Consider the following 24,910-nt stretch of genomic DNA (forward strand, 5'->3'; position numbering starts at 1 on the left):
CCCTCACCCATCAGTACTCTTTACCAAAACATATTCCAGATCCACTTCTACAATCAATCTGGGCTTAAACTGCACACTCTCCGCTTTTGTTTGAGGATATTCACATACTAACTGGAGGAAGGTTTAGGAATTGCAAATCTTTATTATGTCACTGCCTCTTTTTAAAATCACCAAAATTAATTGTACAATTATCTCAAAAGCTCTTTAATGGGCTGCATGGGCGATTCCCTCATTATCCATCATCAATTAAGAAGGTAAAAGGTCTGGAGCTGATTCCAAGTGTGCCTTTTGCATTCAGAGGCTGTTGCTGTGAACCCACAACATGAGTTCAAGGAATGTAAATGGAAGAGAAACTGACCATCATTATACATGAACAGTTATATATACAGTGGGTATATATATATATATATATATATATATATATATATATATATATATATACACACATACCATATTTTTGGGTCGCACGGTTTCCCCAAAGTTTTGTGGAGGTGCATCTGGGTCTGGGTCTAGTCTGGGTGTGCCTGGCTCATGGTGAAGCAGATCACAGGAGGAAGGAGTAAAGACACTGTTCCAGGAAGCTCATGGCTGGGGCTGACACATGTATCTGCTATTAAAGAAAATGAATATTCACCGTTCCCCACGTCCATAATTCCGCCCACCTCTCGACACTAAAACTGGTGCCAAGAGGATTAAGGGTGTAGGGGGCAGTGAATATTCATTTTTTAAATAGCAGACACACTGATCGCCCCAGCTGCCGGATTACTGTATAAACAAAAGAACGATCCAAAGTACTATAGCAGGGCATATCATATTGTAAAACAAAGAGGTAAATAACCCACCACAGGCATAATTCAACAAAAAACGGAGAATTGTGGTTTAAGGGATAACAATAAATATTTTATTACCTCGCCTGGTTGATAAAGCTACCCGCGAAACGCGCGTCCCTCAGGCTTGGTGGGAATCCCTTCCACCTCTGGGTACTGGTATACATATGACTGTTATTTGATTTGTTATATATGTGCTGCTAAACCTCTTGTCTGATCCACTAGGATATGCATAGCACTTTATATGGGACAGTGCAATGTTTATGTAATCCCCCTGTTTCTGTGGTAATAGTAACTGCATTGCACATGACACTTTATTCCCTGTATCCTTTGTGGACATTCTTTGTAGCAATAATGTGACTTAATTAACTATATACTGAATACCTGGATACCCTTTTTGACCCCTGCTCTCCATATGCAATTTATGAGTGTTATAATATGGTATTTGCCAGCTAATAAAATATTTATTGTCATCCCTTAAACCACAATTCTCCGTTTTTTGCCGGCTTACTGTAACAACTGGGGCAATCACGTCTGTGTGTTTACATTTTCCTCCACCAAATGTATTTTTTTCTTCTTTCTTTAATTTAATTAAATTAAGTATTAAAAAAAAGACATAAAAAAAGATATTTCAGATCCATGATTTTATTGCTAAAATGGATTGAAGAGCTGATATGATATCGTCATTGAGTTCACACGGCATATTACTAGTCAATTGAGAAAAGAACACATTTCTTGAAGAAGCCATCTTGGTTGAATCCTTGAAGATGAAGCTATACTGCGACATTAGCGTTGTGACCATTTAGTATCCAAAATCCCATTCTGGACTCTGCGATAAATGACACTTTTTCCAGTGGTAACACTATGAATCCAGAGACTGTAGTACACGCAGCTTTCTGCTGACAATGACTTTTGATTACCCTCTTACCAGAATAACAGCATTGTGCATTATATATATCAGTAGATAATAAAACCAGAAAATTGTTTATAAAAATATTTTTCATCTTTTCTGAGTTCAGCAGTGTGACAATAAATTATCCTCACCTGGAAGCTATCCGGATATCGTATACATGGATGTACATCGGTCTAACACTGTTTACAAAAGTAATAGAACTAAAACAAAAAATACTGCGCTAATTGTTAACAGCGTTTAGGACATTGTAACTTTTTATTTATTTACTTTTTCACTTTTTCTTTTTCGCATCCCACATTTTGCGAAAGACAAAGCCGGCACCCGCTCAGAGCGATGGGACAATAAGCTGCAAGCTTTGTGTGTTATCTGCGGAATCAGGCGAGTTTGTACAGTCATCGTCTACAGTCTGTCAGTGATAAAATCAAATTTGACAGTAACACAATATAGAGATTTAATAGGCGGCAAACACAGCACATTTGCTAATAATAACCAAAGATGCACGTGGGAAGCAAAATCAGATTTGTCTTTTTTCCTCTTCCGAAGGGGATAAGCGAGGAAAAATTTAATACTAATCACAAATTTAAGCTTTGTTACTATTGTGGGCTGCATTGACCTCTATGAGTTACTATGCAAATTCTGCAAATGACTTGTCAGAAAAATTCTATTAATTAATTAATTCCCTAACTCAAGAAAAAAAACTAATTTTCTTATTGATATCAAACTGAAAAAAAAAAAAAAATAAAAGAAATCATCGTAAGCCGGATGTTAGCAAGCGAAACCCAGTGCTTTCTGGTGAAAAACTGAAGATTATAGAATGACACAGGAATAATATAAATAAAATATTCATATAAAAATAGTCTCTTACAAAATATACTCTTTTCCATAAGGTCCATTTTCCATAAGATTTTGTCTGGAACATTCCAACAAATGAAATCCAAATTTATTAATTTAGAAAAAAAAATCAGAAAAAACCCCCATGATCAGACATTTAAATATGGAGCGAGATTATTCCAGACGGCTAGCAGCAAACAGCAGGACAGTATAAGACGACGTCTGCGTCACCATAAAACAGGAGAACAGACAACTGTATCCCTTCTACACGGCTAGGAATGGGATCCGAGGACACGATATTTACACCTCCAGTTTTTCCAATACAAAGATCTCATTTCCTAAATAATTAAAAAAATTAAAACATTTTTTTTGTTTTGCTATAAGACAATTTCAACTGGCAGTATGTTTATTTTATGTTAAATAAATTAATATTAGTTTACTCTAAAATATATTGTTAAATATCACTAAAGTCCCTGTGCCAACAAAAATATTATATTTATATATTTATACATATGTATAAAGAGAGCCTTATAAACATAAGAAAATCAATCACTAAACAATAAAAATTGATGGCCAAGAAATAGGGGCACAAAGTAAAGGATTTTGCTCCCTAAACTGAGAGCGGCCTAATGTGTGGGCTGCCTGATGTAGGTTTTATAAAATCACTGATTTTTCACCAGAGGACTAATAAATCTGCTGCCAGATAGTTAAACCCCGCCCACACCCCTGATTGGCAGATTTGTGTGCATTACCACACCCCCACCACTGATTGGCACATTTCTGTGTATAACCCCACCCACATCACTGATTGGCAGCTTACTGTTTATAACCCCGCTCCCATCACTGATTGGCAATTTCTGTGTATAATCTTGCCCACACTACTGATTGGCAGATTTCTGTGCATAACCCTGCCCCACCATTGATTAGCAGCTTTCTGTGTAGAACCCCACCCACAGCACTAATTGGCAGCTTTTGGTCTATAACCACATCACAGTGTACACAGAACACTACTAATCAGTGATGTGGGTGGAGTTCTACACAGAAAGCTGCTAATGAGTGGTGTTGGCAGGGTTAAAAATAGAAAGCTGCCAGTCAGTGCTATGGGTGTGATTATACACAGAAAGCTGCCAATCAGTGGTGTGGACAGAGTTATACACAGAAAGCCGCTAATCAGTGGTATGGGTGTGGTTATACATAGAAAGCTGCCAATCAATTCTGTGGGTGTGGTTATACATAGAAAGCTACCAATCAGTGGTGTGGGCAAGGTTATACACAGAAAGCTGCCAATCAGTGGTGGGGGCGGGTTTATATGCAGAAAGCAGCCAATAAGTGGGTTGGGCGGGGTTATATACAGAATGCTGCCAATCAGTGGTGTGGGCCGGGTTATATACAGAAAGCTGCCAATCAGTGTTATGCGTGGGGTTATACAGAGCTGACAAATAGTGGTGGGGGCGAGGTTATACATAGCTGCCAATCAGTACTATGGGTGGGGTTATACAGAGCTGACAATCAGTGGTGGGGCTAGGGTTATACATAGCTGCCAATCAATACTATGGGCGGGGTTATACAGAGATGACAATCAGTGGTGGGGATAGGGTTATACAGAGATTTAGATCTGTAGCAAAAAAAAATCAGTTTTTAATCAAAACTACAAAAGCAGCCCAGTAAGTGACACATCACGGGAATCAGAATCTCAGCCCCTACCATCATGCCGCTTTCAGATTAGATAACAAACTCCTGGTGACAGATTCCCTTAAAGAACCTTAATCTGTATAATCCACACTGAAAGCGAGAATTCACACAAATTCACGGTTAACCTATTGTTAAGGTGCGAATCACCAGTGCCTGATATTTCAGCAGATTCATGTCTATCCAGAGAAAGGGTAAACAATCCAGTGTACAGGACCCCGCTCCGTCTGCAACATCTCTCAGCAGGCAGCGCAGTCCTCCATGGAATGGATCATTGACCGCCCAGACGTTGCGAGGACCCCAGAAGATGTGGCGTCTCTTGTCCTCTTCATATTTGTCTTTCATTGGATGAGTCGTCTCAGAATGACTCAAATTAAAGACAACAATGGACCATTCCTTTATCTTCCTACAAGGCATCGGGACTCTCGGCCACAATCCTGTACAATGTGGTTGAGATCTTGTGCAAATGTACGATATAAGTTCCCGGGGTAAAAGGCGTCGGTCTCCGGGCACCGTCCTCATTTACAGGTGAACACCTCTGTTCTCTCACTGCACGTGTTACATTTCACGTAGCAGCACCAGTGGAATTTACAGTTACATTGCCAGACCCGCGAGTACTGGTGGGTGTTGTACCCCCTCCCGCAGCACATCAGGTCGCAGCCACTCGTGTGTTGGGCCGTCTTGTTGCACATCCGGCCCTGAGTGCCCACGCTGCCCGATATCGGGTCTTCATCACAGTAATTTGGAGATTTTTCTATGTACACCAAGTCTGTGTCCATTGGTTTACGATATGACAGCGGCTTTTTGATTTTGAGGAACATTGGCCGCTTATTTCTGCTCGCGCGAACCGGCTCCACTTGAACGGCTTCACTATATTTGTCCTTCAAGAGGAACCCTATCTCTCTGAACTTTGGCAGGGTGGTCCAGCAGGTCTTTGTCGTACAAGATCCCGACACGCCATGACATTTACACTCCAGCTTCATGTTCTCCTCTAGAATCTGCAAAAAAAAATAAAAAAATTAGAAAACCTTTCAGTTAAGGAAAATACGGGCATTACTACCGAGTCCACAAGAAAAACTTATAGAAAATTGTTAACTCCCCCGAACCTATATGAATATATAGAGCTGGGTATAACAGGCCAATATATATATATATATATATATACACAGTACAGACCAAAAGTTTGGACACACCTTCTCATCTCTAGAACAACTGTTAAGAGGAGACTTTGTGCAGCAGCCTTCATGGTAAAATAGCTGCTAGGAAACCACTGCTAAGGACAGGCATCAAGCAGAAGAGAACACAAGGAATGGACATTACACCAGTGGAAATCTGGGCTTTGGTCTGATGAGTCCAAATTTGAGATCTTTGGATCCAACCACCGTGTCTTTGTAGAAAAGGTGAACGGATGGACTCTACATGGCTGGTTCCCACCGTAAAGCATGGAGGAGGAGGTGTGATGGTGTGGGGGTGCTTTGCTGGTGACCCTGTTGGGGATTTATTCAACATTGAAGGCATACAGAACCAGCATGGCTACCACAGCATCTTGCAGCGGCATGCTATTCCATCCGGTTTGCGTTTAGTTGGAACATAATTTATTTTTCAACAGGACAATGACCTCAAACACACCTCCAGGCTGTGTAAGGGCTATGTGACTAAGAAGGAGAGTGATGGGGTGCTGCACCAGATGACCTGGCCTCCACAGTCACCAGACCTGAACCCAATCGAGATGGTTTGGGGTGAGCTGGACCGCAGAGTGAAGGCAAAAGGGCCAACAAGTGCTAAGCATCTCTGGGAACTCCTTCAAGACTGTTGGAAGACCATTTCCAGTGACTACCTCTTGAAGCTCATCAAGAGAATGCCAAGAGCCAAGAGTGTGCAAAGCAGTAATCAAAGCAAAAGGTGGCTACTGTGAAGAACCTAGAATATAAGATATATATATAATATAGAATTTTCAGTTGTTTCACACTTTAAGTATTTCATTCCACATGTGGTAATTCATAGTTTTGATGCCTTCAATATGAATCTACAATTTTCAGAGTCATGGAAATAAAGAAAACTCTTTGAATGAGGTGGTGTGTCCAAACTTTTGGTCTGTACTGTGTATATATATATATATATATATATATATATATATATATATTCATCCTTTTAAGAAACTCAGCATGATGACTAAAAATGATCACATTGATTAGGTGTCAATTGAATTTGAGTTGGCTTTCCTGTAAACTGCCGGACCCGTCGTATTTGAGCAATGAGCAATTTGATTTGCACTAATTGGCAAAAGTGCAGAAGATTGCACGAGTCATGGATTGTGCGGGTTTCCCGACACCTTGCAGGCGTCACCTGATAATGTATAGCACCTCCAACCAGAAGTGGCTGCCTTGAGTCTCCAGTAGAGGTAATGCAGCCATTTAGATTGTTTCGTGTGCAAACTCCTGAAAACTGGAAGCATCACTTGCAGTAGAGGCGGTTGCACTTGCAGTTTTCTCTCTCTAATGAAATTTTTGGTAAAAATTCACCAAGTTGGTAAATTTGAATTTGAAAGGGTTTTATCATGTCTAACCAGGACCTGGTAGTGATTGCCATGGCCATCTTCTTGTATTTGGGCCCGTTAGTGACCACCAGGACACTTTCTACTTCACTTTAGAACCACTGAATTTTAAAGTTGATTGTAGGGAAATTGTAAAGACGATCTGGACAAGACCAGTGTTTCTTGCCCTTCTCTGGATAAGATGTGGATGGTAAATACACATATTGGGCAAATTACAGCCCAAGGATACAACAACCCTACTAATACACGGTCAGAGCAATCATAAAGGGGTTTACACAACACAATAGAAAATAAACACTTCCAATCCAGAGCTCGTCCATTCACTGTGTCTGGCATTACGGCTCAGCTGCATTTATTAATGGCTTCTGTTGTGGGGGAAAAAGAACTTTAAAAAAGTCTAGAAAACTGTTATTATTATACTATTATTACCATCTTTTCAGTTACCAATAAAAGGTATCAACCACTGAGGACTTCAGGTGTTTTAACCAATTTTTTCTCTCTACTGGCTAACACGGTGCAAAGATATATTTTACCTGTAGAAAACTGTTTTAATCAATCAGAAAAATATAAACATTGTTTCTAAAATTATAAATCACCTCAATAGTAGACTTGTTAGATATAAAGTGATATAGCAATAAGTTCTCAGTATATGATACAGTATCCGTGCGTCATTACAGCCCATCATTCCCGACGTGTCTTTTTTTAGTATATACATATATTCCCCTTCCATGTTGGTGTCATCGGAGCAGAGCCCGTTCTTCCACATCATGTAGGGGTCATGGAGAGCTATGGAAGAAGGGGCTCCGCTCACATTACATCAGATCAATCTTTTGTCCCCCAGCACAATCTGTTGGCGGACAGTTAGAGGCCTCCAAACACATTAGGTATTCCGTCAATTCCGGCCCAAATCAGCAGTTTAAGACTATTTATCAACTGTCCATGGCGACATAAAGGGTACGTTCACTACACGTTTCGGCCACACGTCCATGACTTCATCTGGGTTTCGGTATGATGAGAAAAGCTCTTGATGAAGCCAAAAGCTTCAATTACTCATCGGAGCCAAAACACAAAACCATGCAACCTTGGACTCTGCTCGAGGGTTTTTTAGTTTATAACCATCTTTGAAGTCGGACACAATAGCTCAATAGAATCGTGACGTTAACCTGGCCTAAAAGTGACTTCTCAACTATAATTTGAGTTAACAAAATGTTTTTGCCACTAACCATTATGGAGAGCAGAAACTGACAAGACTGTAGTCCCCGGCCTCGACCCATGAAAATCCTACTGCTTTCCAGCCAGAATCTCAGTATGCAGACGAGCTGCTAATTGAGACTGTCATTGGTTAGAACCAATCCTTTTCCAGATATTTCCAAAATTTGTCTTTTCCTAAACTCTAAGGGCGGCTTTGCACGTTGCGACATCGCACGTGCGATGTCGGTGGGGTCAAATCGAAAGTGACGCACATCCGGCGTCACTTTCAACATTGTACTGTGTAAATGCTAGATGATACGATTAACGAGCGCAAAAACATCGTTATCGTATCATCGTTGCATTCACCGACATTTCCATAATGCCGGTGCCGCGACAGGTACGATGTAGTTCCTCGTTCCTGCGGCAGCACACATCGCTGTGTATGAAGCCGCAGGAGCGAGGAACATCTCCTTACCTGTCGCCGGCGGCTATGCGGAAGGAAGGAGGTGGGCGGGATGTTTACATCCTGCTCATCTCCGCCCCTCCGCCGCTATTGGCCGCCTGCCGTGTGACGTCGCTATGACGACGCACAACCCGCTCCCTTAGGAAGGAGGTGGGTCGCCGGCCAGAGCGACGGTCGCAGGGCAGGTGAGTGCATGTGAAGCTGGCGTAGCGATAATTTTCGCTACGCCAGCTATCACACGATATCGTACCTGCGACGGGGGTGGGGACTATCGCGTGCGACATCGCAGCATCGGCTTGCGATGTCGCAACGTGCAAAGCCCGCCTAAATCTACAGTCAAGCAAGTGCCCTCTATCTCCCACCTTGACTACTGCAAGAACTTCCGCTGTGGCCTCCCTGTTAACACGCTCACACCTCTCCAGTCCGTTCTGGACTCCTCCACCTTGGACTTCAGCCCTATCCTTTCTTTGGCTTCCAATTCCCCAACTGATGCAGTGAAACTACTAACAAAGACTTACAGGGCCCCCCATAACCTCCTCAATTTGAAATTCAGTGTCTTAACACATCGGATTGTCTCCCACAAATGACAACTTTAGACATAACTTGAAAACTCATCTGTTCAGGAAAGTCTGCACCTTGCAATGAAACCGCGGCCACCTCACCACCGCCGGAGCTAGTGCCAGCCCCAACCTACTGTAGCCTGTGAGACTTAACTTATAGATGTGTTTCGCATGTATTGTTCACATGTGCAGCAACATGGAATCAATGGTAGGATTAAAAATTATTATTATTATTACTAATAATAATATAATAATAATAATAATACATACAATGTTGAGAATTCGAATGTATCTCATTGTTTTTACATTATACACTTGAGGCATTTGGCATTATTGTATCAGTCAGGCCTAATGTGATGTATTTAATAGAAAACAAAGAAAAAGCAAATCTTAGTGCTTTCCAGCCAGAATCCGGGGACCCAGTGGAGCTGCTAATTAAAAGTGTCAATATATTGTCTATTTGTCTGTGTGTGGCTAATGCACCTCTCCCAAACAGTGTACATTTCCTATCTACGTACTTCATTAGCAGCCAAGCTGCAGACAATGGCGACGCTCTGATGGCATAAACAGTTTGATTGGAAAAAGCTGAGTGTGCTGGTCAAGTGGATCAACAAGCGGCAGAGCCGGCCGGTCAGGGAGCGCCCGTGCAGCATCACACAATATGCCCGCTGACTCAGGGCTCCGAGCCTTCTGGGTGTCGCATACCTGGCAATGGACCACTCTGCGGATTTGGTGTCCTCTGCAAACCAATATTTTGCCAAACCTTGTCATGAACCCAGACAGGTTCTGTGTCTGTATCCGGCACGGCTCGTCTAGATGTGATATGAATTAATAGTGAAGCAGATTACACTGCACAATGCCGTATTGTGTTATAGGATATTATCCTGGACTACAGAGGAACATATTATGTTATAATTTACCATTCTACTAACTACTACATGTTGCAATACTGTATAACACAATATAATAAGGTACTATGCCACATTACGTTATACTTTACTATTGCATTCAATATTGTGGCCCCTGCGATACGTTCCTCTACACTAGTATTCTAGATTACTGCACCTTTCCAGGGTATTCTAGGTCATTATATACCGTATTATACTGTAGTATTCCAGACTTCACTGTACGGTGTTAATTATATCATTCTATATTATATTGGGCAATATTATTCTAGAATTTGTTACAGTTAAGTATTATTCTAGACGGTGCGATACTCTTCATTATTGTTCTATGCTGTGTTACATGTTGTACATTTGGAAATGCTGCAAAGATTCTGTGGAACAATTTTACGGACAAAGATCGTGGCTGGGAGAAGTGTTATTGGAGGTCTGGGCCAGAGGGAAAAGACGGTAAAAGAGAAGGACTAAAATATAAGATTTGTATTGAAGGGAGACCTGTCAGACAATTCACGTGGCTCAAACCACGGACAATTTGGATTGCAGCCTGACTGAACGAGTGCAGCCACCGATAATATTCTCTGAAATATCTGGGGAAAATGAAAAGGCAAAAAATTAGCTCACCCATCCATCATGGAACCGTGCAACGAAAAAAAGGCTGTGTCCGCTGGGAAATAATATAGGAGAAGGAAAGATCCGGCATTAAATAAGTATTTGATGCTGGATCTTTCCTTCTCCTATATTTAGAGAAAATATTCTGTGAAGATCCGGACCACAGCCGGAGGCGAGACTGATCCGGTTGAGCCCTTGGCCGGCTCTTCCCAGCACTGCTCTAGGTGATTGACAGGTTTATGTGTAGATTGATAGAGTCCTGCCAATCACCTGCAGTAGCGGTGAGAAGATCCGGCCAGGGGGGTGCTGGAATAGTCTTGTCTCTGACTACACTCCCCGGCTGGATCGTCAAAGTGTATTTCCTCTGATCAGCTGGATGAAGTTGTGTAGTCAGGTCGTCAATCATTCTGCCCACGGTTTGGCAGCATGAATCGCCTGACAGGTCCCATTAGCTGCACTCCTGCAGGGTCTCGGAGTGGTGGTGATGGTCGTTGTGTGGTGATGAAGGGTCTCGGATTGGTGGTGATGGTCGTCGTGTGGTGATGTCTACTCACTAATAATAACGGAACATTACTTAGTCCCTATGTAAGATGGTGGTCAAGTTCCTACCCCTGAAGACACCAAATATGTTCTGAAATATATGTGTGTGTGTGTATATATTTATATCTATGTGATAAGATATAAAGTGATGTTATGTAGGAATGTATAGTGTAAGGCAGGGGTGGGGAACCTCCGGCCCGCGGGCCGCATGCGGCCCGCCATGACCTTTTATGTGGCCCCCGGGCAGATTCCCCGGGGGAGGCAGTGCTGGTGCTGTCACCGCGGTCTTGCTGCCGCCGGCCCTTTAAATCCACACATTGCTGTTTGTGCTGCAATGTGTTCTCCCGTCGGCCAGTGCCAATTGTGGGCGGGTCCACAGCAGCCTCACAGCTTCCAGCCTTGTGTGTCCGCCCCCTGCCCTCCGGAGATCAGTGCCCGCCTTCTCCTTCTGATGCAGTGTGTCCGGCTCCTGCACTCCGGTGATGTGAATGCAATGCTGCTGTGAGTCCAGCGCCGGCCCTCTGCTGCTATGTGCCCTGCCCAATGCTTTGTGCCTCCCCACACCAGTTCTGTAAACCTTCTCCCCCAGAGTTGCATGAAACTCTCAGCGCAGTGTGCCCCCCAATGTCCTGTGTGCACCCCTCCCCCAGTCCTGTGTGCAGCCCCCCAATGTCCTGTGTGCAGCCCCCCAATGTCCTGTGTGCAGCCCTCCTCCAGTCCTGTGTGCAGCCCCCCAATATCCTGTGTGCAGCCCATCACCCAGTAGTCCTGTTTGCACCCCCCCAATCCTATGTGCAGCCCATCACCCAGTCCTGTGTGCACCCCCCAGTCCTGTGTGCACCCCCCCAGTCCTGTGCACACCCCCCAGTCCTGTGTGCACCCCCCAGTCCTGTGTGCACCCCCCTGTCCTGTGTGCACCCCCCCAATCCTATGTGCAGCCCATCACCCAGTCCTGTGTGCACCCCCCAGTCCTGTGTGCACCCCCCAGTCCTGTGCGCACCCCCCAGTCCTGTGTGCACCCCCCAGTCCTGTGTGCACCCCCCTGTCCTGTGTGCACCCCCCCAGTCCTGTGTGCACCCCCCCCAGTCCTGTGTGCACCCTCCCCAGTCCTGTGTGCAGCCCCCCCAGTCCTCTGTGCAGCCCCCCCCAGTGATGTCTGTGCCTCTCCCCAGGGATGTTTGTGCCTCCCCCCCAGTGATGTCTGTGCCTCCCCCCCAGTGATGTCTGTGCCTCCCCCCAGTGATGTCTGTGCCTCCCCCCCCAGTGATGTCTGTGCTTCCCCCCAGTGATGTCTGTGCCTCCCCCCCAGTGATGTCTGTGCCTCCCCCCAGTGATGTCTGTGCCTCCCCCCAGTGATGTCTGTGCCTCCCCCCAGTGATGTCTGTGCCTCCCCACAGTGGTGTCTGTGCCCCCAGCCCCTCCAGTGGTGTCTGTGCCTCCAGCCCCTCCAGTGGTGTCTGTGCCCCCAGCCCCGCATGTGGTGTCTGTGCCCCCAGCCCCGCATGTGGTGTCTGTGCCCCCAGCCCCGCGTGTGGTGTCTGTGCCCCCAGCCCCGTGTGTGGTGTCTGTGCCCCCAGCCCCGCGTGTGGTGTCTGTGCCCCCAGCCCCATGCCCCCAGTTAATTAATTGCTTCACCCAATATAGCAGGGTCATTTAAACATTGATAATTTTGTGCGGCCCCCGAAGGTTGGTAGAAATTTCCAAATGGCCCCCGACAGAAAAAAGGTTCCCCACCCCTGGTGTAAGGTATTGTAATGTATAAGATGTAGCAGAGGTGAGGCTGTTGCTATGTGTCGGTGTGATGCCCTGGCAAAACCAGGTAGTCACAGTTAGGCCCCTGCATTACGCCGTTCCCTCACTAGGAAACAGACAGCCGACCAGAAACCCTAGTCACCCCCTTACAGACAGACACACCAGTGGGCGTGACCAGGCGGTTGGAACACGCCCACCCATGGGTCTACACAGCTCGGGGCGGAAAGCAAGCAGATCAGTTTGTAGTTCAGTTTGGAGAGAAGTGTGGGCTGGAGCTAAGTGTAGCTCCAGCAGTCAAGTTCAAGTTGAACGGTACCAGGGTTGGAGCCCTGGTGCCACTGGCTAGGAGGCATCCGTGAGCAGGAGACGGGAGGATGGCTCGGTGGAACCGAGGTGGACCGGGACAAGGTTGTAGCCCGCCGGTACCGACACGAGGAACCGACCCAGAAACCGTAGCATAAAGGGGGGTACTCGGACCCTGAAGACAGAAACCGGAATCAAGCGGACTGGTTAATTAACGGATTGAGGCCAGGACTAGAGGTCCTGTCCCAACCAAAGTCCCTCATAGAAGACAATAGCCCACCGATTAGTGATAAGAGGTCACCGCCAGGGCCCATAGATCCCACGGGCCAGCGTCTGCTCCTTAGGTCACATCCAGCCGGGAGCGGACTCCTGAGTTTCATACTAGGGAAGTCCACCTTACACAAAAGTGCAGGAAAAGGATAGAGACCACCAGCCGGGTGGGGGACCCCGAACGCAACCGGCCACCATCACCTTGGTTTACAAGAGACTTGTGTGTTTTACTAACAGTGAGTACACCAGCACCCCCTGCGGTCGCCCTCCCTGCACCGAGCCACTGGGTACCGGGGCCACCACCCCTGCCCACGGAGGGGTTAACAACTTGCTGCACAACGTCTCCCCCGGGTGCCCCATAACAGCAGCGGTGGTGTTCCACCTCACCACACACCGTGGGTGGCGTCACGAACTTACTACGGCCTAGCCCATATATCTACGTCCCCCCATTTATTTGGCGTGTCCGTGAGACCTCCGGGTCTGGAGACCCTCGAGCCACCACCCCTGAAGGCCCGGATCAGAGCAGCGCCGGCTGCTGGCACGGGGGCGGCACATCGGTGTAGCAGTGCTGAAGATGTAATGTCTGTGTATTGGCATACGGTGTAATGTTGTGTAGTATATAATGTATGATGCTTAATAAGGTATATAAGGGTTATAGGTGGAAAATGAAATCTGCCAAGAAACAGACAGTTGGGATTTGTGGGATTAGCCTATAAGAGTGGAGCTAGTGCTGGGGGGGAGTAGCTGTTGCTGTGGTAACGTCAGTCAGGGCCTGGTCTGTGACAGGAGCAGAGCTCAGGTGTGAGGAGCAGCAGAGCCGCATGACGTGGGTGTCCTGAAGAGAAGGAGCAGCAGAGCCGCATGACGTGGGTGTCCTGAAGAGAAGGAGCAGCAGAGCCGCATGACATGGGCGTCCTGAAGAGAAGGAGCTGCAGGGCCGCATGACATGGGCGTCCTGAAGAGAAGGAGCAGCAGAGCCGCATGACGTGGGCGTCCTGAAGAGAAGGAGCAGCAGGGCCGCATGACATGGGTGTCCTGAAGAGAAGGAGCAGCAGAGCTGCATGACGTGGGTGTCCTGAAGAGAAGGAGCAGCAGAGCCGCATGACGTGGGTGTCCTGAAGAGAAGGAGCAGCAGAGCCGCATGACGTGGGTGTCCTGAAGAGAAGGAGCAGCAGAGCCGTATGACGTGGGTGTCCTGAAGAGAAGGAGCAGCAGAGCCGCATGACGTGGGAGTCCTGAAGAGAAGGAGCAGCAGAGCCGCATGACGTGGGCGTCCTGAAGAGAAGGAGCAGCAGAGCCGCATGACGTGGGCGTCCTGAAGAGAAGGAGCAGCAGAGCCGCATGACGTGGGCGTCCTGAAGAGAAGGAGCAGCAGGGCCACATGACGTGGGTGTCCTGAAGAGAAGGAGCAGCAGAGCCGCATGACATGGGCGTCCTGAAGAGAAGGAGCAGCAGAGCCGCATGACGTGGGCGTCCTGAAGAGAAGGAGCAGCAGGGCCGCATGACATGGGTGTCCTGAAGAGAAGGAGCAGCAGAGCTGCATGACGTGGGTGTCCTGAAGAGAAGGAGCAGCAGAGCCGCATGACGTGGGTGTCCTGAAGAGAAGGAGCAGCAGAGCCGCATGACGTGGGTGTCCTGAAGAGAAGGAGCAGCAGAGCCGCATGACGTGGGTGTCCTGAAGAGAAGGAGCAGCAGAGCCGCATGACGTGGGTGTCCTGAAGAGAAGGAGCAGCAGAGCCGCATGACGTGGGTGTCCTGAAGAGAAGGAGCAGCAGAGCTGCATGACGTGGGTGTCCTGAAGAGAGGGAGCAAAGTTTATGTTCACTAAAACTATGTTTTTTTATGATCTTGTGGTGTTTCCCTCAGTGACCGGTGCCCCATCAGGTCCTGGTCAGCCAAAACCACTGACACCATACGACCTGCAAAGACATATCACCTCCAGAGTGCAGCACCACACACCCAGCTTCGGAGTGCAGCACCACCCACCCAGCTCCGGAGCGCAGCACCACCCACCCAGCTCCGGAGCGCAGCACCAAACACCCAGCTCCAGAGTGCAGCACCACACACCCAGCTCCGGAGCGCAGAACCACACACCCAGCTCCGGACTGCAGCACCACACACCCAGCTCCGGAGCGCAGCACCACACACCCAGCTCCAGAGTGCATCACCACACACCCAGCTCCAGAGTGCATCACCACACACCCAGCTCCAGAGTGCAGCACCACACACCCAGCTCCAGAGTGCAGCACCACACACCCAGCTCCAGAGCGCAGCACCACACACCCAGCTCCAGAGTGCAGCACCACACACCCATCTCCAGAGTGCAGCACCACACACCCAGCTCCAGAGTGCAGCACCACACACCCAGCTCCAGAGTGCAGCACCACACACTCAGCTCCAGAGTGCAGCACCACACACCCAGCTTCAGAGCGCAGCACCACACACCCAGCTTCAGAGTGCAGCACCACACACCTAGCCAGGACCTCCATCTTTCATGTAGTGTGCCGGGGTGTGGCAGACAATTAACTCACTCACAACTACCGCCTCTCGCCACGTTGCTCCTATGTAATGGTAGTAGACATGATGGGGCAATATTATGTGGCTTTGTGCAGTGATATCAGTGTCGGTCTCTGTATAATACGAGTGTTTCGTTCACTGTCAGTATGAAGGTAATATTACTATGGCTAATGTAATTTAAACAAACGCTTCATAAATTGTGTGATGCCCTGGTAAAACCAGTTAGTCACAGAAAGAGTTAATTCTCCTTGGCAGCTACACAATCCCCACACAGATGTACACCAGCCAATCAGGCCCTACTCACCCCCTCCCCAGGAAAAAGGGAGAGGGCGAGAGGAGCTAAGGAAGTGGAGAGAGGAGTTAAGTTCAGTTTGAGCTGTAGTCAGTGAAGCGCTGACAGAAGAAGCTTGGAGCTCCCTGGAGAAGGTAGTAGTCGCGGTTGGAGCCCTGGACTACCGAACTAGGTGGCAGTGAGGGCCACAGGCGACGGAGATCCGGTCGCAGGGATCCTTAGGCGACCGGGACAGGGTTGTAGCCCACCGGTGCCGAGAGTGGGGACTCGGTCCACAGGCCATTCGAGCAGACTAGTCCAGACATGAGGGAGACAGACAGAGAGGATGGAAGGAAGGGCCCTGGCTGTACATCTGGGTGTGGGACCTGAAGACACCCGTCAAAGGTGACCGGCCATTTGGTAATTTGGTTGACAGACTGTGTGTTTACTGATCCTCCACATCAATACAGCCTCATCCAGCACTAGGACAACCGAGCTGTGAGTGTACTATTCCCTGCAATCCCTGTCACGAGCACAACTCCCAATTGGGCCCCGGGACTACAACTCCCCTACCCATGGAGGGGACCCCACCTTGCTGCCCAGATCCATCAGCCCCGGGTACCCCATATACCGGCAGCGGAGGTGCCACCATCTCATCACCGCAACCCACGGGTGGCGTCACAAACAATTTCCCTAGTAAATATCCCCTTTGTCACTTGTGGGCGGCAGACCGCTGCTCGAGCCCGGGTCCGGTTCCCACTCGAGCTACAGTAAAGAACCAGATCCGGCAGCCCCTTAGCTATGGTCTGGCCCCCACCCGCAACATTTGCAGAAGTCAATGTAAGAGTCTTTGTGATATATCTTATAAGAGCAAAATACTTCTTTCTCCACTAATGCGCCATTTCTCCTACTTGCATCTGGAGCTAGTCATTCACCAAGATGTTCTGTACAGCGGAAATTGATCTCGACAAGCAAAAAGGACAAATTAATGGAGGATCAGACCTCAGCTGCCTATTGACGTCTCCAGTGCAGGGTGGAGGAGAGGAGGAGATGGCTGGATGGAGAAACCCGAGGAGCCTGAGCGGCTTTCCGGTGTGTTCTTCCAGCGCAGAGCTGGATTCACAGCCTCCCTGCCCAGTACTGCGGCACCATTCCTGAGCAGATGGAGCAGGGCGCAACGTCTCCTCTCCTCTGTGGGGGCAGATAGTCTCCTGTAACGGAGCTCAAGGAACACTATCAATTAGAGCTGGAACATACGGAGGGGGAACTGCTGGTACATGCGGGAGAAATGTCCTCCAAATGCCAGAAATAGTTATCATTAGCTGTCATGAGTAGGAAAACTAAGTATGAGAAGTCGTCTGAAATGACAGGAATGCGATTATGACGTTACCCCTATAAAGTGAGAAACTGGAAAAAAAACAGCTTTACACAGAGACACTAGAAGCGATACTGTCATCAGGATTCCCTCATATAACAAAGCACCAACTTTACACCGCCTTATACCCAATTCCAGCAATCTGCATATAAGCCACCAGCTCCGCCACAGATCGAAAAAAACACCTCTTATAATTCTACATACAACGCGGTCTGGTCCGATGGGTCCTGCAGATCTGTGGTCGGAAACATCTTTCAACCTGCAATCGCCGGCCCTCCAGACTTGATGGACCTAAATAATGTGTCCCCCTGTAACGTTTGTCACTACGGGGTCGCATGAACGGAAGGGTAGTCAGGAAAACCAGGGTGTGGTAACAGGAGGTCATGTATAATCATAAAAGGTAAACAGAGACGTGGTCAGGGCACAATCCGAGGGTCACAATACCAGGAGAGCACGTAGTACTAAAAGGGAGCAAGCAAAGACATGGTCAGATAACGGTCCGGGGGTCAAAGACAGGAATAGCGAGCGAGCAGAGGGAAGTGCAATAACAGCCCGGGGTCAGACCACAGCAGACACACAAACTGCAGCAGAGCCAGAGAATACAACTGGCAGAGATCTAGGGGAGCATGCTCAGTAAAGAAGCCTGAGCAATTACCCAAAAGATGGAACAGCTGAGGAACCAGCACCTCCCAGAACCAACCTGGACTCCAGTATAGTGACCAAGCTGCTAGTTCATAAACAAGGACGACGACGCAGAGCATCTGCAAATGCAAGATGCTCTGCACAAGGAATGGACACACTGTCAGATCTGTAAGTGCCGCAGTGCATATCCAGGTCTCCAGAGAATCGTGACACCCCCGTCATCCACCCAGTGCTGCAGATCTGATGTCTGTACAGTTGAAGCACAGATCTGCACAGGTGCGCTTTGCGCTGTATTCGAGGGCAGAGAAAGATCCTGTAATGCACCAGTGCCAGTGTCACATCCGGGTCATCAGCTTCTTCAGGAGGGCAGAGGGATGCGCGCCTGCGCAGGTCTAAGCTTCATCTGTACAGGCTCAAGATTTGCAGCGCCAGGTGGATGATGAAGGAGATGTCATGTACGTCCATCAAGACCAGAGAGAGGAGACATCAAGCGCAGACCTGCAACACCCGTTATACTGGACGGCTCCGATTAGCACACAGCGCAGGAAAGTTATAAATCGTATTCTCATGGATTTGTGAATGAGTGGGGTTATACACAGAAGGATGGAGGGATGTGGAAGAGGATTTAAAGGGGGTTCTTTCAGTTTATATGGGGAAAACCTGGAGACACGTAACCATTAAAAAAATGCTAACAAAAAAAACCCCATAAAAGTGAGCCTTAAAGTGTTATTAAAAATACATACTACCATTGTAATCCTCTCGGCTATGTGCAGTCACAGAGGTGCTGAAAATGAAAAAAAAAGGATATAAAAAGTTCAATAACATTTTATTGAAAAGAGTTTGCTGCCAATAATTTTTTATGTTTATTCATTTCAGCTGGGACTTAAAAAAAAATCTCAACAGTTACTCACTGTGTTTACCCTTAGAAGAAGCAATGGCGAAACGCACAGAGGTGATAGACTGCTCATTTGTGCTTTACGCTCAATGTTATTGGTGTTACTTATATCTGAATTATTATCACTATGTATCGTTCTCCCATGGGATGGCAATATGCACTTTATCAATTGCAGCCATTTAACATGGAAGCCTGGTATCTCGTTCTGCACTATGCACTGTGCATTAGTAAGATATATAAATGATATGAGGAGTATATGCAGATGGGATTAATCGTATTCAATACGCTATGTTGTACTTTACCTTATAACCTTATATATAAATATATATATATCACTTTTGCTTAGTGCTGTGCATTGATTCCTGAGTCACATACATTGATGTTGCTATTCTGTAAAGGGGAGTTGTGTTTTTTGGAGCCTCCTATTCATTATGGAGAAAGTTCTCACCTTTTTTATATATAGTTTTAAATGTCTGTGAAGTATGTTATTATGATTATGTAAATCAATAACGTATCCACATATCATGAATAGGTTTATATTTATCGCAAAGGTGCAGGATGGGGTTCAGTCCTGTGATGTCCCCCCCCCCATGTCTGTATGGACCTTGTGCACTGGGCACAGTCATGGGGAATAGAGAAGGGTCGTCCCCAAACTGCTCCCACAAAGATGAAGCTGCAATTGTTCACAATGTCTCATGCTGAAGATTAAGATTTCCCTTCACTTGAACTAAGGAGCCTCGACCAACCCAAGAAAGACAACCCCATCTCTCCTCGACCAAACATCACCTTTTTTACAATCCAGTCAGATTGTCTTGGCATTTGCTAAAACTATAATCATCTAAATGATTGACAGACAGATATGCGTGATCCATCACTACACAGAACACCAGTGACGGCGGCTTTACACTGCTCGATCCGACAATCCGCGTTGTGCTTGGTGATGTACGGCTCGGCATTGTGCTTGGTGATGTACGGCTCGGCATTGTGCTTGGTGATGTACGGCTCGGCATTGTGCTTGGTGATGTACGGCTCAGCATTGTGCTTGGTGATGTACGGCTCGGCATTGTGCTTGGTGATGTAAGGCTCGGCATTGTGCTTGGTGATGTACGGCTCAGCATTGTGCTTGGTGATGTACGGCTCGGCATTGTGCTTGGTGATGTACGGCTCAGCATTGTGCTTGGTGGTGTACGGCTCAGCATTGTGCTTGGTGGTGTACGGCTCAGCATTGTGCTTGGTGATGTACGGCTCGGCATTGTGCTTGGTGATGTACGGCTCAGCATTGTGCTTGGTGATGTACAGCTCGGCATTGTGCTTGGTGATGTACGGCTCAGCATTGTGCTTGGTGATGTACGGCTCAGCATTGTGCTTGGTGATGTACGGCTCGGCATTGTGCTTGGTGGTGTACAGCTCAGCATTGTGCTTGGTGATGTATGGCTCGGCATGTGCTTGGTGATGTACGGCTCGGCATTGTGCTTGGTGATGTACGGCTCAGCATTGTGCTTGGCGATGTATGGCTCAACATTGTGCTTGGTGATGTATAGCTCAGCATTGTGCTTGGTGATGTACGGCTCAGCATTGTGCTTGGTGATGTATGGCTCAGCATTGTGCTTGGTGATGTACGGCTCAGCATTGTGCTTGGTGATGTACGGCTCAGCATTGTGCTTGGTGATGTACGTCTTGGCATTGTGCTTGGTGAAGTACGGCTCAGCATTGTGCTTGGTGATGTATGGCTCGGCATTGTGCTTGGTGATGTACGGCTCAGCATTGTGCTTGGTGATATATGGCTCGGCATTGTGCTCGGTGATGTACGGCTCAGCATTGTGCTTGGTGATGTACGGCTCAGCATTGTGCTTGGTGATGTATGGCTCGTCATTGTGCTTGGTGATGTATGGCTCGGCATTGTGCTTGGTGATGTATGGCTCGGCATTGTGCTTGGTGGTGTACGAGTCTGCATTGTGCTTGGTGATGTATGGCTCGGCATTGTGCTTGGTGAAGTATGGCTCGGCATTGTGCTTGGTGATGTACGGCTCGGCATTGTGCTTGGTGATGTATGGCTCTGCATTGTCCTTGGCGATGTATGGCTCGGCATTGTGCTTGGTGATGTATGGCTCGGCATTGTGCTTGGTGATGTACGGCTCGGCATTGTGCTTGGTGATGTATGGCTCGGCATTGTGCTTGGTCATATACGGCTCGGCATTGTGCTTGGTGATGTATGGCTCGGTATAGTGCTTGGTGATGTACGGCTCGGCATTGTGCTTGGTGATGTACGGCTCAGCATTGTGCTTGGTGATGTACGGCTCGGCATTGTGCTTGGTGATGTACGGCTCGGCATTGTGCTTGGTCATATACGGCTCAGCATTGTGCTTGGTGATGTATGGCTCGGTATAGTGCTTGGTGATGTACAGCTCGGTGTTGTGCTTGGTGATGTACGGCTGCTACATCTGCTCAGCCATGAAACCCCCAGCGGTCACAATGTGTGTGCTGATGTTTTCAGGAGAGGTTCGGACTCTGCAGTTATGGGGTCAGCAGAGCGGTGGGATCTTTTCTGCCCTCTGCTCCTCAGCACTCGGCCCCCCCTTCTGTAACATTACGGGGTCTTTACTTTGTGGCAGAATTTTTTAAAAAGTTTACATTTTTTAATAATATCGCAGTTGATTGTGGAATACAGGGAGGAAAAGAAGTAATTGATCCTCTGCTGATTTTTCAGTTTTCCCCTGCACAGAATGGAGAGATTTTTGTCGTAGGACACTTCAACTGTGACTGAATAAAAGAAATCCAGAAAATCCCATTATATAATTTATAAATAATTAATTTGCATTTTATTACATAAAATAAGAATTCTACAATAGAAAAACAGAACTTAATGTTTGGTAGAAATCTTTGCTTTGTTACGGGGGGACCGGCAGATTAGGACCAGGGGGTATATATCCTAATCGCCAGTCGGGGCCCACCGTGCTCCAGATGACAAAGGAGCTGCTGGCACCTGAGGGTTAGGCGGAGACTATAGAGCTGGATGGCTCTGAGATAACCCAGGAATTCTGGGAACCGGTCACGTGTGTTGGGACACGTCAGACCGGACGACAACCCGATTAGCGTTTTGGTGCACCTAGCGCTACACCAACCACGTGTGCAGGAAACACGTCAGGCCGGGTGGTAACCAGGTAGCGTTGACCGGAAGACCGCCACGAAAGCGCCCTGTCGGCCACGTGTGTAGGACACGTCAGGCCGAGCGGTCCTCTGATTAGCGTTCCTGGCCACCTCTCGACTGGCCACGTGTGTGTAGGACACGTCAGGTCAAATGGGTACACCAGTAGCGTTGACCGGGAAGCCGAGGAGGATAAGGAACACCCTGTTAACTCCACAGGGGTCCTGGGGTACACTGTCCGTGCGCGTAGGGGGCACAACCGGACAGGTGGCGCAGCAGGTGCGTTGTCCGTGTGCGTAGGGGGCACAATCGGACAGGTGGCACAGCAGGTGCGTTGTCCGTGTGCGTAGGGGGCACAATCGGACAGGTGGCGCAGCAGGTGCGTTGTCCGTGTGCGTAGGGGGTACAATCGGGCAGGAAGCACAGCAGCCGCAACCCAGTTAACGCCACTGGGCTGCTATAGCAAGACTGGAATGGCAGGAGGGAAGCACGGCGCCTGACCCTGATGTGCCGAGCCACGAATCTTGGCGTGACAGGCACCGTTCGCCTAACCCTACCTACTGCTTCCCAACATAGGCTTATGCCTCAATGAGGCTCTAACATGGAGGTGTGCTCTGACTGAGCAAATGTGAAGACTGCGCACCTCCATGTTGTCTCCAGCCCCTTTTATAACCTGGGTCCGCCCCAAATCCAGGGTGGAACCACCAAGGTCCAATAGCAGAGTGCCATGTCATCAGTGACGTCACATGCGACCTATCCGGAACCGCCACGTCATTGATGACCTCCCGGCAGCCACGCCCCAAACACTTCACCAGTCATCGTCTGACGACCAATACTGAGGTGCCAGATCATAGGGGCGGGCCTCTGCGAGCCAGTCCGGAGTTGCCACGTCATCAGGACACCTGACACCCTCTGCCCTATCAGGGCCTGCCACCTCACGGACATGCTCAGTGAGGTCCTTACCGGACCTAGCCTCTGATGCACTAAGTGCCTGAGCATGCTCAGTAGCCTGAGCCACAGGCTTAGAAAGCAGACTATGAGTTTGAGCATGCTCAGTAGGCACATCCCAGAACTTAGACACAGCACGAAGTCCAAGTACCTGTGCAAAGAGGCTGTTAGGGTTAATTGTGGGAGCATGCTCAGTAGCCTGAACTGAGGACTTAGTCTCAGACATAACACAATCAGGCTGAGCATGCTCACTAGGCAAAACACCGGGCTTAAACTCTGGCTGGGGTAAATCGGCGCACGCATGCGCTCTAGCCGCATCTCCACACTTAGACGTGGTGGAAGGAACAGCCAACTGGACGACCCGAGGCACGGCCAAGAACGGCAGCCGGCGCCTGGGCGCAACAGGAACCGCAGCAGGCTGCTTGCGGCTATGGCGGCGCCGGTTCGTAACATGCTTCCAGTTACAGAGGTCAGACGTTTCCGGTAGTTCTTGACCAGGTTCGCACACACTGCAGCAGAGATTTTGGCCACTCCTCCATACAGATCTTCTCCAGATCTTTCAGGTCACTCCTCCATACAGATCTTCTCCAGATCTTTCAGGTCACTCTTCCATACAGATCTTCTCCTGATCTATCAGGTCACCCCTCCATACAGATCTTCTCCATACAGATCTTCTCCAGATCTATCAGGTCACCCCTCCATACAGATCTTCTCCATACAGATCTTTTTCAGATCTTTCAGGTCACTCCTCCACACAGATCTTCTCCAGATCTTTCAGGTCACTCCTCCATACAGATCTTCTCCAGATCTTTCAGGTCACTCCTCCATACAGATCTTCTCCAGATCTTTCAGGTCCCTCCTCCATACAGATCTTCTCCAGATCTTTCAGGTCAATCCTCCATACACATCTTCTCCAGATCTATCAGGTCACTCTTCCATACAGATCTTCTCCAGATCTATCAGGTCACCCCTCCATACAGATCTTCTCCAGAGCTTTCATGTCACTTCTCCATACAGATCTTCTCCAGATCTTTCAGGTCACTCCTCCATACAGATCTTCTCCAGATCTTTCAGGTCACTCCTCCATACAGATCTTCTCCAGATCTTTCAGGTCCCTCCTCCATACAGATCTTCTCCAGATCTTTCAGGTCATTCCTCCATACACATCTTCTCCAGATCTATCAGGTCACTCTTCCATACAGATCTTCTCCAGATCTATCAGGTCACCCCTCCATACAGATCTTCTCCAGAGCTTTCATGTCACTTCTCCATACAGATCTTCTCCAGATCTTTCAGGTCACTCCTCCATACAGATCTTCTCCAGATCTTTCAGGTCACTCCTCCATACAGATCTTCTCCAGATCTTTCAGGTCCCTCCTCCATACAGATCTTCTCCAGATCTTTCAGGTCATTCCTCCATACACATCTTCTCCAGATCTATCAGGTCACTCTTCCATACAGATCTTCTCCAGATCTATCAGGTCACCCCTCCATACAGATCTTCTCCAGAGCTTTCATGTCACTTCTCCATACAGATCTTCTCCAGATCTTTCAGGTCACTCCTCCATACAGATCTTTCAGGTTGCTCTTCCATACAGATCTTCTCCAGATCTATCAGGTCACCCCTCCATACAGATCTTCTCCAGAGCTTTCATGTCACTTCTCCATACAGATCTTCTCCAGATCTTTCAGGTCACTCCTCCATACAGATCT

General features: G+C 48.0%; 1 protein-coding gene across 1 annotated transcript in view; it reads right to left on the minus strand.

The window, feature by feature from the left end:
* Positions 1 to 1,456: 1,456 nt before the first annotated feature.
* The window catches only part of LOC142249579 (protein Wnt-7a), a 106,076-nt gene continuing 82,622 nt past the window's right edge, over positions 1,457 to 24,910 (minus strand). The window contains exon 4 of the mRNA XM_075321270.1: positions 1,457 to 5,258. Within this exon, the coding sequence (XP_075177385.1) occupies positions 4,779 to 5,258 (480 nt within the window). The 3' untranslated portion in view covers positions 1,457 to 4,778. The remainder of the gene's footprint in view (positions 5,259 to 24,910) is intronic.

The sequence above is a fragment of the Anomaloglossus baeobatrachus genome, chromosome 8 (assembly GCF_048569485.1).
Source record: "Anomaloglossus baeobatrachus isolate aAnoBae1 chromosome 8, aAnoBae1.hap1, whole genome shotgun sequence".
In the NCBI taxonomy this organism is placed as follows: domain Eukaryota; kingdom Metazoa; phylum Chordata; class Amphibia; order Anura; family Aromobatidae; genus Anomaloglossus; species Anomaloglossus baeobatrachus.